Source organism: Lathyrus oleraceus, chromosome 6 (genome assembly GCF_024323335.1).
Source record: "Lathyrus oleraceus cultivar Zhongwan6 chromosome 6, CAAS_Psat_ZW6_1.0, whole genome shotgun sequence".
Taxonomy (NCBI): domain Eukaryota; kingdom Viridiplantae; phylum Streptophyta; class Magnoliopsida; order Fabales; family Fabaceae; genus Lathyrus; species Lathyrus oleraceus.
In genome coordinates, this window is record NC_066584.1 from 467,040,729 (window position 1) to 467,055,305 (window position 14,577).

General features: G+C 34.0%; 1 protein-coding gene across 5 annotated transcripts; it reads left to right on the forward strand.

Annotated features, from left to right (window-relative positions):
* Positions 1-1,873: 1,873 nt before the first annotated feature.
* On the forward strand, positions 1,874-11,425 carry LOC127097838 (homeobox protein HAT3.1). Of its 5 annotated transcripts, none has more exons than XM_051036321.1 (11): positions 1,874-2,106; positions 2,331-2,419; positions 2,830-3,925; positions 4,070-4,649; positions 5,961-6,126; positions 6,216-6,339; positions 6,424-6,536; positions 6,886-7,434; positions 7,861-8,136; positions 10,035-10,124; positions 10,201-11,425. In XM_051036321.1, exons 3-11 carry the CDS (start codon positions 2,872-2,874, stop codon positions 11,044-11,046), a joined length of 3,798 nt encoding a protein of 1,265 aa, XP_050892278.1. In that variant the 5' UTR covers positions 1,874-2,106; positions 2,331-2,419; positions 2,830-2,871; the 3' UTR covers positions 11,047-11,425. The 5 variants fall into 5 exon arrangements, with proteins under 5 accessions (XP_050892278.1, XP_050892279.1, XP_050892280.1 ...); XM_051036322.1 differs by having other exon boundaries at positions 2,830-3,685; positions 3,830-4,649; XM_051036323.1 differs by having other exon boundaries at positions 2,830-3,538; positions 3,686-4,649.
* Positions 11,426-14,577: the final 3,152 nt, after the last annotated feature.

Consider the following 14,577-nt stretch of genomic DNA (forward strand, 5'->3'; position numbering starts at 1 on the left):
TTGAGGACGACCGTTGAAACCTTAGGATCATAAACTTGTCTTTATTGAATGCTCTAATGATGCGCTATCTGATCACCAGGGTATAAACATCCTGACTCATGTAAAAATTGGAGATCGGAGAATATACCTTACTTGTTTGTGTGAACTAAATTTATATATTGAGTTAAGTGGAATGAATTTGAAAAAAACTAGGCCTTAGTCATTTGGACCTTTAACCGGTCTAGAACAATTATTATTTAAATATTTGTTTATTATCATTTTGGATTAAATATACGTCAGCCCTACCCCTTGTTAATACTAACGAGTTTCAGTTTAGTAATGTAAGAATTTTTTTAATTCCCCGTTCACGTGATTTTTTATTTTTATTTTTATTTATTATTTAAAATCCTTGTGATAGTTTTTATTTTTATTTATTTTTATATTATTTATTACAAGAGGGGTAAATCAAAAGTCACTCACGTAAAATATATTTGTACTGTTTTAAATAGTAAAATATTTGAAAAATTCTAATTTTTGCTACCAACAAACTCAATACCTAAGTTTAAATGGGTGAGATTCTTAATCACTAAACTTATGTTTATTTTATTTATAATATTTTCATATTAAATATATATTACATAATAGTTTATTTTTCAAACGGTTGAATATCTAACTTAACCGACTAATTAAATATATATTACATACTAACTTATTCTATGCCTTCCATTTCACTTCATCCCGACGTTTATTCACTTGTCACACAGAGTTTGGATACTCAGAACTCCACATAAGATTTAAAAAAAATTATGGGTTGAAATAGCCAATCAGAAATTAAACATATATAATAAAGACATTATAAGGAAGAATATAAAAAACAATCTTACAAGATAAATCGAAATTCAATAATATAGGAATGACATATATTTAGCCATAATTTTTTAAGAGATTAATTGATATACACTGACAGTGTAAAGATTTTTTACACTGTCAGTTAATCACAACCACTCATTTATTTAAGAGGTTTGACTTTTATTTAAAACATTTAAAAAGTAATCCAGACGGATGATTGTGATGCATTGACAGTGTAAAACTTTTTACACTGACAGTGCATAACAATTAATCTCATTTTTTAAATACTTTTTACATAGAATATTTTTGTTAAAAATTTACAAGGGATTTTAAAAAAATAATATTTATAATTACACATTTTTGTAAAAAATTAAAAGAGAATTATAAAAAAATAATGTTATAGCTACACATATTTTTTTTTAAAAAAATTTAAAAGAGATTTTGTAATAAAAACAGCCTGAAATGACCTGGTCTAAATATCTTTTTATAAAAAAATTAAATATTTTATTTTTGCTACGACAAATTTGGATGATAAACTATATTTTGTGAAAATTTAATTTTAATTATTTTTCATATATATATTTAAAATATATCTATTTAAAAAATTATTATTTTATAATGTTAAAATATCTAATCATAAATATTTACCTTAAATGGTCGAATATCAAAACTAATTCTTTAACCCACAGTGAATAGGTTTGAAACAAGTTTTTTTCTTTTAATTAATTTGTTATAAAAACTTAAAATTATAATTTTTTGAAAACCTCTAACCACTTTTTTATTTAAATATATATAAAAAAAAGAAATTTGTAACAAAAATATACGCCATATTATTAAAACTTTTAAAAATAAACTGTAAAAATATAACACATGAGGTAGTTGCTTCACCTTGTATATCATATTAAAATTTACTAAAAATGTTATATTATAAATAAATATAAATATAAATATAAAAATATAACACGGAGAAGTGTATTGAAAATACGAGGGGTGTGGATAATAGTTTTGTAACCTAATTAAACCCTACAGAATCTGAATGCAACACAAGCCCTATCTTAAACAAGAACGGTGGCCCAGATTTGCAGGAGTAGTATAGAAGCACCGCTTTTTTCTCTCGTTGGCGCTGAGATTCCGAAAAGGGAACTCTCTCTCTCTCTCTCTCTCTCTCTCACCGTTTCACATTAGATCGAACTTTCCCCCCTTTTCCTGCATCTTCGTCTTCGTCGCCTCGTCTCTCTCATTTCCCGCGAAGATTACTATGTCACTCACTACCACACCGTAAGCTTTTCAAATCTACCGTTTCTGCTTCTCTTGATGCTTAAATCTTTTATCTTTTTGCTCTTGTTGGTTACCTCTGTTGCTATGCAAGTTTAAGAATGAACTTAGCGTCTTGAAAATGGGATTTTTGAATGATTTCTGCAACTTCAACTCATTTGTTGATTTGGTGTTTTTAGCTGCCTCCTTTGTAACTATCAAATTATGTTTCTTTGTTCATTGTTTAGTTAAATTCAAGCCACAACTTGCTTCATTGGGGTAAATCTGCAGACTTTGAGAGCGCCAAGTCCGTAGTGGTTAAAGCTAGTCCTACCTGGTGAGCTTTATTCTTCACATTCTCATCTACGTTGAGAACTTCATTCCAGTTCATTTTAATGTGTCAACAAGGATTAATGTTATGCAGAGGGGTTTTGCGATGTCAGCCAACCACAATTTGTTCTTTTAACATAAAAATGGCGGCACTTGCTGATAGTGTTTTGTAACAGCGGTTTTCGTGGCCGCAGACCATTTTTTAAAATCTTGGTTATGTTATGTATTAATGTTATGTATATGTGTGTATTTATGTTAAGCATGAAAGTGTAAAAGTTGAGAGAGATTGATTGTCTTCTTTGTAGTTCTTAGACTTGTTTTCTGGCTATAGTGGTGGTGGATGCTGTGGTGATGTGTGTTTTCTCCTACCAATGACTAGTTCAACATTTGACACGGCATAATGATTGTGATTTGTAGGTGAAATTTGACAAGCTTTCTGAGGTTCAAACTACTGACGAGATGGGAACTCAACATTGTGATTTGTCTGAAAAAACAACTCAGGTCGGCTCCGAGTGTTTAGACAACGAACAGAGAGTACTTGGTACTGTGGTAACCGATTCTGTTATTGATGAAAAAAAAGCGCAGATCAGTTCTGAGTGTTTAGACAACGAACAGGGAGTACTTGGTACTGTGGTAACCAATTCTGTTATTGATGAAAAAACAGTTCAGATCGTCTCTGAGTGTTTAGACAACGAACAGAGTGTACTTGGTACTGTGGCAACCGATTCTGTTATTGATGAAAAATCAAATAAAATTTTGGCAAATATGACTGAGAACTCTGTTATTCAACTGCCTAAACCCTCGGAACATGTCCCTGTTTGCTTATCTGATGACAAGTCGGAAAACAAATGTGTTCAAAATGTTCAAAATAAACCTGGGGAAACGAGTGACGCAGTAGCTTCCGTCGTTGTTGAAGAACAAACACAACCTGTTCCTGCTCAAGTGAACTTGGATTCTGCGAATAAGCCATCAGACCCACCTTCTGGAGACGGTGTGAAAGATATTAGCCTTCCAAATGAGCCTGGTGAAATGAGTGATGCAGTAACTTCCCTTGTTGTTGAAGAACAAACACAAGCCGTTCCTGCTCAAGTGAACTCGGATTCTGCGCATAAGCCATCGGATCCACCTTCTGGAGATGGTGTGAAAGTTATTAGTCTTCCAAATGAGCCCGGTGAAACGAGTGATGCAGTAACTTCCCTTGTTGTTGAAGAACAAACACAAACCGTTCCTGCTCAAGTGAACTCGGATTCTGCGAATAAGCCATCGGATCCACCTTCTGGAGATGGTGTGAAAGTTATTAGTCTTCCAAATGAGCCTGGTGAAACGAGTGATGCAGTAACTTCCCTTGTTGAAGAACAAACACAACCCATTCCTGCTCAAGTGAACTTGGATTCTGCGAATAAGCCATCAGATCCACCTTCTGGAGGTGGTCTGAAAGATATTAGTCTTCCAAATGAGCCTGGTGAAACGAGTGATGCAGTAACTTCCCTTGTTGTTGAAGAACAAACACAACCTCCTGCTCAAGTGAACTCGGATTCTGCGAATAAGCCATCAGATCCACCTTCTGGAGATGGCGTGAAAGATATTAGTCTTCCAAATGAGCCTGGTGAAACGAGTGATGCAGTAACTTCCCTTGTTGTTGAGGAAAAAACACAACATCCTGCTCAAGTGAACTCGGATTCTGCGAATAAGCCATCAGATCCACCTTTTGGAGATGGCGTGAAAGATATTAGTCTTCCAAATGAGCCTGGTGAAATGAGTGATGCAGTAACTGGCCCTGTTGAAGACCAAACACAATCTGCTCTTGCTCAAGTGAATGCAGATTCTTTGAACAAGGTACTGGATCCACCTTCTGGAGATGTTGCTAAAACTGTTAGCTCTGATTGTTCAGAAGGAAGGTCTAAAAGCTTAGCTCGTTCAAGATCGAGACACATGGGTAAAAGTAACTCGAAACCACCGAAGAAGTATATATTGAGGTCGTTGGGAAGCAGTGACAGGGCTCTGCGGTCAAGAGATAATAAACCTAAAGCTCCTGAACCAATTAATAATGTTGTTGATGTTAACAATGATGAAACAAATACAAAAAAAGAGAAGAAGAAAAAGAAAAAGGCAAGAAAAGAGGGAATTAATGATCAATTTTCTAAAATCAGAGCTCAATTGAGATATTATTTAAACCGAATGGGCTACGAACAGAACTTGATCGATGCGTATTCTGGTGAGGGCTGGAAAGGAGGCAGGTGTGTTAATTGTATCATTCCTGTGATTTGCTTTGCTTGTAATCTATATTTGGATTTGCATTCTGATTTATGTTTGATCTTAGCTTCAATATCATAATGATGATATTATTTCTACTGATTAATTGCCGGGCAACTGAAATGGAACCACATCTGCAATATTCTGCCCCCTGGGGCTTTCATGTCCTTGTTTTAAGATACCATCATAAGAATCCTTATCCTATATATTGCCTTTTACGAGTTGAATAATTGCAAGTCCATAACTGCATGTTTTGAAATATTGGGATTATTGTTGTGTATGTGTTTAGAGTGATTATATATTATGAGTTCTTGAACAGTATGCTTATCATGTTCTCAACATGTACTAGAACTTCTATTTATTGCCCCCAGATAAAAAAGGTTCTCAACATGTACTAGCATTTGGATTTGACATGGTATCAGATTATTTTACATGTTATTTTGATCATTAAAGCCTTTCCAAATATAAATGAAAAACTTGTACTACAGATACCTTACTTTCCCTTTACTTGTCTTTAGTATCCTGCTGAAGAATGCATCAACTCATGCTTGAATTTAACTTTATTGACCATTTGAATTTTACTTTAGTTGTATAAAAATAAAATTACAAATGTACATCACCAAATGCAACTTTATAGAATTCAATTTATCTTTAATGATCCATTTTCATGGGATTCATTTAATTTGGTCCCTTGCTATATTACCCTATTAACTTTCTGTTGCTAAATTATGAGATAGTTTGGTTTAGATTTGAGCAAGGCTTGTTTTACCAACTTGGCTATCAGGAAAGTTTGTTCTGTAGTACCCTGGTTGTACTACTGGATTTAAACAATTGACCTAGCACCTCAGTTGTTCCAAGCTTATCCCATGTATTCCACATCTTATTTTTGTCGTTTTTTTAATTGATTCTTCTTAGCCTGATATTTTATAAATTATGTACACTTTGATCCATATGCAGTTTTTGTGCCGCATTTTATTTGTGTCATTCAACTAATTTGTTTTACTCTAATATTTTGGAAATTATATATATCCATTGATCCATATGCAGTTTCTATGCTGCATTTAAGCACATTAGCAAGTTTTCTATTTCTGTACTTATATAATGATCCAATTTTTCCCTGTTGTTTGTTGTCATTTTTGAGCATATTCTTTGTTTAAAACTGATGAATAAATGATATTTGATCATTCTTGCTTTGCCAGTTATTTTATGATAGCCAATTTCAAAGCTTGTTTCATTTTTGTTTGTTTTTGTGGTGAATGATTTGTTTCTACTGTATGATTGTGGTAATTTTGCAGTTTGGAAAAATTAAAGCCCGAGAAGGAGATTCAACGAGCTAAGTCTGAAATTCTTCGACGGAAATTAAAAATTAGGGATCTATTTCAAAATTTGGATTCATTGTGTGCTGAAGGAAAGCTTCCTGAATCATTGTTTGATTCCGAGGGAGAGATTGATAGTGAGGATGTAGGTTATTCCTTTATATTCATTCTTTAATGAAGCTTTCCGTTTCCCAGGATTTTGGAGTTGTGACAATTTCAATTTTGTTGTTGCAGATATTCTGTGCAAAATGTCAGACCAAAGTGTTGGGCACTAATAATGATATAATTCTCTGTGATGGTGCTTGTGACCGAGGATATCACCAGCTCTGTTTGGATCCTCCATTGTTAACTGAAGACAGTAATATCTGGTCCACCTGATTAATTTATCACTTTATGCTTAAAAGTTATTTATCATTTATGTATTTTCTTATGTGGCTTACAGTTCCACCTGGCGATGAGGGTTGGTTATGCCCAGGATGTGATTGCAAAGATGACTGCATTGATATTGTTAATGACCTGTTAGGGACAAGTCTCTCTCTTACTGACACATGGGAGGTCAGTGGAAAAACTTGGGGCTTATTTGATTCCCTTCTTAAAACCTGGTTTTTAGTTTTTATTTTAAATTTTAAAAACTGAAAACCTTGTTTTGTAAAACTGTTTTATGAAACAAATTTTTGATTTTCTTGTTTTTGAAACTAAAAAATCAGAATAAATAATACTTGTTTTAAAAGCAAGTTTTCATAACTATTTTATATAATGGTTAAAAAACTAAAAAATCAATACATAATAAAGAAGTCATTAGCCTTTTCCCTGTTTTATATATATATATATATATATATATATATATATATATATATATATTTCGTTCTATGCCCTCCTGATTACGTGACTGATCTTTGTTCAGAGGGTTTTCCCCGAAGCAGCTACAGCTGCTGGAAGTATCTTGGATAACAACTTGGGACTTCCTTCAGATGATTCTGATGACGATGATTATAATCCAAATGGTCCAGAGGATGTGGAGGTTGAAGGAGGTGAATCTAGTTCTGACGAATCTGAGTATGCTTCTGCTTCTGAGAATTTAGAGGAGACGCGTCATGAGGATCAATACATGGGTCTTCCTTCTGAAGATTCAGAAGATGATGATTATGATCCTGATGCTCCAAATCTTGGTGGTAAAGCCACAGAAGAAAGTTCAAACTCTGATTTCACATCGGACTCTGAGGATCTTGCTGCCACAATTAAGGATAACATGTCCGTTGAACAAGTTGGTGATGTCACATCTGCATCGTTGGATAATGTTAAGAACAAAGGTTCTAAAAAACAAAATCGCAAGAAGCCATCTCTAGCTGACGAACTGTCATCTTTAGTTGAGCCAGATCTCGATGAAGAAGATATGACTCCGGCTTCTGGGAAAAGAAATGTGGAAAGGTTGGACTACCAAAAGCTGTATGAAGTAAGTCCCTTTTGTGGTATGAGGTTTAAAATACTATACTCTGATTCTATATGCAAAGTCTTCTTTTCTTATTTGATATAGGGTATACATTATACAATTTGACATAATAATACAGGGTTCTTGTATGTGTCAGAATATAATAAAATCTCATCAATATCTTATAAGGTAATTTGTTATATTCTAGCAGTATCAGAATAATACATTCACAGCGACTTGTTTCATTACTATTTTTCTGATGAGTTCTGCTAAGCATGAAAGAACTCTAGTAATCTTAGCTGTAAAAGAAAACAAAATTCAGCTATATTTCTAACCGCACGAACCAAAGACTTCTAGAAGGGGTGCAGAGTTTAATATATTTATTTTTCCTTCTTTTGTTTTTTTCCTCTCCAAATATTTTAGACTGCTATGCCTATATTCCTATTGTAGGAGGCATACCACAGTGATACTAGTGAGGATGAAGATTGGGCTGCCACCACTACTCCAAGTAGAAAAAAGAAACTAACTGGCAAAATTACTCCAGTGTCACCAAATGGAAGTGCCTCAAATAATTCTAGACGTTCTACTAAGAGGAACACCCATCAGCATAAAGATAAAAATACAAATAACTCACCCACCAAAACACTTGAAGGATGCACCGAATCTGGTTCCAGGGGTAAAAAGCGTGGATCTCCACACAAAAAACTTGGAGAAGCTGCTGTTCAGGTGATTGTTAATTGCTGTTTGAATTTGGTTTTGAAGTTTGTTTTCTGTTCAGGATATCTTTCAACCAATACTCGTTCATCCTCTGTCTTTCATTCAATTTATGTCCTTTAGATATACTCGAGGGCCTATATGCAAAATTGAATTGCAAAAAGGAGCTTTTTATTTTGGGGGGAGGGTTTATCTTTTAATTGGACTACTTGTAGTTTATTAAGTAGAAGGTTAAGAATTTTCTGAAATACAGAAAGTATATTGCAATTATATTAATTGATAATAATAACAAAATACTTTGTTTTACTTTTACTACACGTTATAACTGGTCCTTTTATGGGAATTTTAGATATCTTTCATGGTTTACCGCATAGGTTATATTTATTGTTTTATATTTCTATTATTAAATGAACTATTAGATTTGTACATGTTATCTATATATATCATGATACATTCAATAAATAAAGTAAATTTGTTTCAAACAACAATAATGACATTTGTTTTGCTTAAAGTTTTTTGAATTAACGCTTCATTAAGTCCTTTTAATTGTATAATTGTCGGATTAGTAGTTTAATATATATTTGGACGAGAAATACTTGCATATGAATACACCTACATCAATATTCTTAGAAACAACTATTAAGGAGAGAGAATTTTTGTAAATTTAATTTCTTTTTTAATTGGAATTATGGGGTGGGGTGGTGGTGATAATGCAGGAGAAAAATTTATTTTTTATTTTTTAATTAATAAAAGAATTGTAATTGGTTGTTTCTAAAGTTAGTGTTATGTTCGTTTCTATGCAAGTATTTTTCGTTTTGGACAGTATGTAAGGCTATAAACCATTACACCCTCCGGTCACTACTATAAGTAAATTAGACTTTTTTGGTTCATTCAACAATTGATGTATTTAGTTCATATATAATCCAGATTCATCAAATTGTTGAATGAATAAAAAAATGGAAGTTGCTTATAATAATGACCCGAGGGTGTACATCACTGAACAAAAAAGTTAGGTTTTGGGAATAGAAGTTTCATCTAGATCTATTTAGTTTTTTAATATACCTATTTTCAAAAGGAGGGAAAATTTGCCTACTTTGAGATTAGGGAATTACTAATGGTGCTGATTGTACTAGAGTTGCATCTAAATTGGGTTAGTGTTCACTTTACATATCTTGCAGTCATAGGAAGACTATATTATGAATACTTGAAATATATGGCCGGACAGAGAAATTTATTGACATCTCTAGAAACTCAACCCAATCTTACTTATGTACTGACAGAAAGATTGGAATTTGTCTAGAAAGTTAACAATCGTCTAGATCATTCCTATAAACGATACTCCTACCATTAAAATTTACAAAAATAGTACCTACAAAGTTCAGAGAAAAATAATAAAAACCAAGTGTGTTTTATTGTTTGTATTTTAATTACTATCCCTAACCAAATGTTATTCTTTGAAGTCAATCAAACTGCTTTAAATTTTGTGATGTGCTACCAACATTCTTTTTCCAATACTCTTACTATGGGATACAATTTGTGTGTATGCTGTTTTGGATGAGTCCCATGGAAATTTCTAGAATCCGCATGAATTTCCGCCTATAGTAGAGAGTGTTGGAAAGAGAATAATGATGGCCCTCTTAAATTTAAAGCATACTAGTTATAATCTCTATGAAGCATGTGCACAAACAGTCACACACAACAGAACACAGGCAGAAATTGACATGCATTTTATCTGAGTAACCTGGTTGTCTATATATAGTCAATCAACCCACAGCTTGAATAGCACCATATGATCTACTGCTGATTTTTGTATATTTTTCTATCTTTCCATTCAAATGAAGCAAAGACACAAAACACGCCTCAATCTGCTTAGGATTTAACTATCTTTCCATTCTTGTATTTATTTGCAGAGGCTTTACAAATCTTTCAAAGAAAATCAATATCCAGAACGAGCCACAAAAGAAAGCTTGGCGCAAGAAATTGGACTCACATTTCATCAGGTAATTTCCTTTACCGTACGTTTGAGCTCATCTTCCTCACACAACTCCGCGTTTACCAATTTTTTTCCACTTTTAGGTTGACAAGTGGTTTGGAAATTCTCGATGGAGCTTTCGACATTCACCACATATGAAAGCAAGTCCAGGTAGTAATGCTTCGCAGCAGGCCACTGACAGCGAAGCTGAAAAGAAAGGAGAGATGGGAAATGCTTCACAGCAGGTCACTGACAATGGAGCCGAAAATAAAGGAGAGAAGGAACATGAATTAGTTTCCCAGAAGACTATTGGAGAAAAATCAAGAATCCCGAGTTCTAAGAAAAGGAAACAGCAGGCCACTGACAGCGGAGCTGAAAAGAAAGGAAAGATGGGTGATGCTTCACAGCAGGTCACTAACAATGGAGCCGAAAATAAAGGAGAGAAGAAACATGAATTAGTTTCCCAGAAGACTATTGGAGAAAAATCAAGAACCACTAGTTCTAAGAAAAGGAAGCAGCAAGCCACTGACAGCGGAGCTGAAAAGAAAGGAGAGATGGGTGATGCTTCACAGCAGGTCACTGACACCGGAGCCAAAAATAAAGGAGAGAAGAAACATAAATTAGTTTCCCAGGAGACTATTGGAGAAAAATCAAGAATCCTAAGTTCTAAGAAAAGGAAGCAGCAGGCCACTGACAGCGCAGCTGAAAAGAAAGGAGAGATGGGTAATGCTTCAGAGCAGGTCACTGACAATGGAGCAGAAAATAAAGGAGAGAAGGAATCTGGATTAGTTTCCCAGAAGACTATTGGAGAAAAATCAAGAACCCTGAGGTCTAGGAAAAGGAAGCAATTGTCTGAGCCGCAGGCATCTGAAGCAGGGTTGGCCCCTAAAGACCCAACCCCACCGAAAGTTGAAACAGGCAAGAAAACAAAGAAAAAGAAAGGGAAATGATATACATAATTGTCTTTTTTCCTAAGGCAGAAAGATTAATCCATCCTTTTGTGAGATTGAGATTCTAATACGATCAGCTCGGCGGATGTTTCTGTTCCCGGAGGTAATATCTCATTTGTATCAGTTTGTATTTTAAGAAATAGATATTCAGGTATTCATGCAAGTGACTTGGTTTTAGAGTTCCCTCATTCAAACCCTAAAAATAGTTGTAAGTTATCAGTTTTTGATGTATTTATTGTTTTCATTCACATATTCTTTCCACCAAATGATGTTTTTTTCTCCTCTTTTGAGAACGGTTACCAACAAAACAAAAACAGATAGAAAAAGGGGAACAATTTAAATTAGGATTCAATATCATGATGTGCTGTGTTTTGTGTTATGTTGCACTGTGTTTTGTGTTATGTTGCACTGTGTTTTGTGTTATGTTGCACACCTAGTAACAAAATGTCAGAATCGAACAGGAGCATCATTATATTTTACTTTGTATTTCTAACCATGATTAACAATCAATAATTAATAAAGAAGATTTTATCAAATTTCAACTTTATTAGATATATTTATGGTTTTTTTGTTTCTGAAAAATCTTGGACTACGATTATTTTGGAATGGAGTAATATAATTAGAATCCATTTTCTTCATATTAAGTAGATATTTACTACTATACATTAAAATTATGCTAATGGAGATGTTTGTATGCATAGATATCCTTAATAAGGGAGTAACTACAGATTTTAGTCGGTTTATTTTGGTACAAATTTATTCGGAGGGAAAGTTCATTTTCAAATTTGAGTTTATATATCATAATAAATGGAAGTTTAAAAGTTATTAATTTTGGCCAGATCATTTATTGTATAGTAGATTTGTCTTGGATAACACAAACTTTTTCCAATTTTAAATTAAAAAATATATAAATATTGAAACTGAAATTTAGATAACATAAACATTTTTGGTGGACAAGATAAAATAAGTATTATAAAATTGAAAAGAAAATCAAAAACTAAAATACATGCAACAAAAGTATAAATTGTTGTGGAAGGTGGTGAATGGTTTATATTCACCACCGCAATGAAGTTGCATGCTTCTTCCGTAGATGTTTATAACTGATTTTGAATTAAAAAATGAAACTTTGAATCCATCAAAATAACTGAATTTGAATTAAAAAATGAAACTTTGAATCCATCAAATGAGAGTGAATGATCACTAAAGGATTTATGGATAATCCTTTCGGTATCAAATATAAGTAACAAAATAAATAAATTCAATGATTTTAAATATTAGTAAAAAAAAACTTATAAGTAACAAAATAAATAAACAATTTCCAAAGTAAAAAATATAGGTAAAATTAAAAAGAGTGTAAAATTTATTGGAAATCCCTCAAAATCTATTGAGAATTTCAATCAATCTTGATGAAGAAGATTGTTATTATCCACACAATAGCAATGAAAAGAGAAGAACAATGAAGAAAGAAAGAGTGTAAGAATAATGAAGGAAAAGAAAAATTAAAATTCTGCAGAGTTTCTCTTTGTCCATAAACTGTGGAAAACTTCTTATTCACTTTGCAACGGTAAAATACTGTGAATTACAATGTTATGTACTTTATTCACTTCATTACAAAAATAAGAGTTACTCCCTATATTTACAGATTTAGGTTAACTTGGACCTCAAGACAAAGCCCAAAACTATAAAAGCTCAAAATAGCTAACACTACTAAAATAGGCATAAAGTCGAAATCTTGTGTGAGGCAACATGCTTCGACATTTCGACACACTAACACAACTTAACATACTAGGTGGTTTGACACTTCCTTGTTATGTCGAGCAACCTGCTTCGACACAAGGAATTGCAGTTCAACACACCATCTAATTCATTGTGTTTATGATATCTACATTCATCATAACTCTTAGTCTTCTGAACACTTCGACCTGCACTCCCTTCGTCATGATGTCTGCAATCTGATTCTCAGTTCTGCAGTTCCACATTCATCTTCCCATCTGCTACCTGCTCTCGAAGATAATGGAACCTCACTTCGATGTGCTTGCTTCGACCATGTGCTATCGGATTCTTCGCCAGATTGATAGCTGACATGTTGTCGATCCTCATGGTAATTGCTTTGTGTCTCTTCTTTGTTATCTCTTCAACCAGATTCACCATCCATATTGTTTGACATGCACAAAGAGAATCAATTATGTATTCTGCTTCACATGATGATAATGCCACTACTGGCTCTTTTCTCGAACTCCAAGCAACTGGTGTACCACCTAGCATAAACACATAGCCAACTGTGGATTTTTGATCCTCAACATCACTACACCAACTTGAGTCAGTGTATCTCACTAATTTGCATTCTTTTCCTTCATCAGCTGCAGGAAACAAAATGTCATAGTCGAGAGTTCCTTTCAGATACCTTAGTATCCTCTTGGTCGCTGCTAGATGTGATACCTTTGGCTTTTGCATGAATCTACTTACCATACCTACACTGTATGCTAAGTCAGACCTTGTATGACAAAGGTATCGAAGTGACCCAATAAGTCTTCTATATTGGGTTGGATTGACATCATCTGAATCTGAATCTTTCGACAGTTGTAATCTGGGCTCAGCTGGAGTCGAAGTTGGGTTGCAATGTTGCATCTCAAATCTCTTAAGTATTTCGCATGCATACCTTCTTTGGTGCATCATCAAACCTCTACCACTCTTGTAGAATTCGATGCCAAGGAAATATGAAATGTCACCCAGATTTGACATTTCGAATTCCTTGTTGAGATCACCTTTGAAGTCTCTGATCTCCTTCTTGCAGCTACATGTTATCAACAAGTCATCGACATAGAGGCATAGTATAAGCAATCCACCATTGCTTCTTCTTACATATACTCCATATTCAGATTTGCACTTCACAAATTCCTTCTCCCTTAGAAAGCCATCTATCTTCTTATTCCAAGCTCTTGGAGCTTGTTTAAGTCCGTACATGGCTTTATGTAGCATGTACACCTTTCTTTCTTCGCCATGTTTCACAAACCTAGCTGGTTGTGCAACATAAACTTCTTCTTCTAAGGGTCCATTAAGCAATGCATATTTCACATCCATATGACACATTTGCCAGTTGTTTATGTTTGCTAGACCAACAACCAACTTGATTGTTTCGATCCTAACAACAGGTGCAAAGACTTCATCAAAGTCGATTCCTTCTTTCTGAAGAAATCCTTTCGCCACAAGTCTCGCCTTGTGTCGAGTCACTTCTCCTCTGGGATTCAACTTTACCTTGTATACCTACTTTACATCTTGTTTTGGGGAAATTCGACAAGTGACCAGGTGTTGTTGACTTCGATTGACTTCAGCTATTCGTTCATTACTTTCATCCACTTCGAATCTTTCAATGCCTCAGTTGCATTGACAGGTTCGATATCCGCGTAAAAAGAAGAGTTACCAACTCACCTTCTTCATTGACCACATAATATGATGTAATCACACATTCTTGCAACCTTACAGGCACGTGTCTTGTTCTCCGAGGTCTGCTTGGGCCTGCTTCACCTATGA

Coding starts and splice junctions, on each gene's coding strand:
- LOC127097838 (XM_051036320.1), top strand. CDS start 2,872: ATGGGAACTCAACATTGTGATTTGTCTGAAAAAACAACTCAGGTCGGC. Junction 8,137..10,034: donor TTGGAGAAGCTGCTGTTCAG/GTGATTGTTAAT, acceptor ATTTATTTGCAG/AGGCTTTACAAATCTTTCAA. Junction 10,125..10,200: donor TTGGACTCACATTTCATCAG/GTAATTTCCTTT, acceptor TTCCACTTTTAG/GTTGACAAGTGGTTTGGAAA.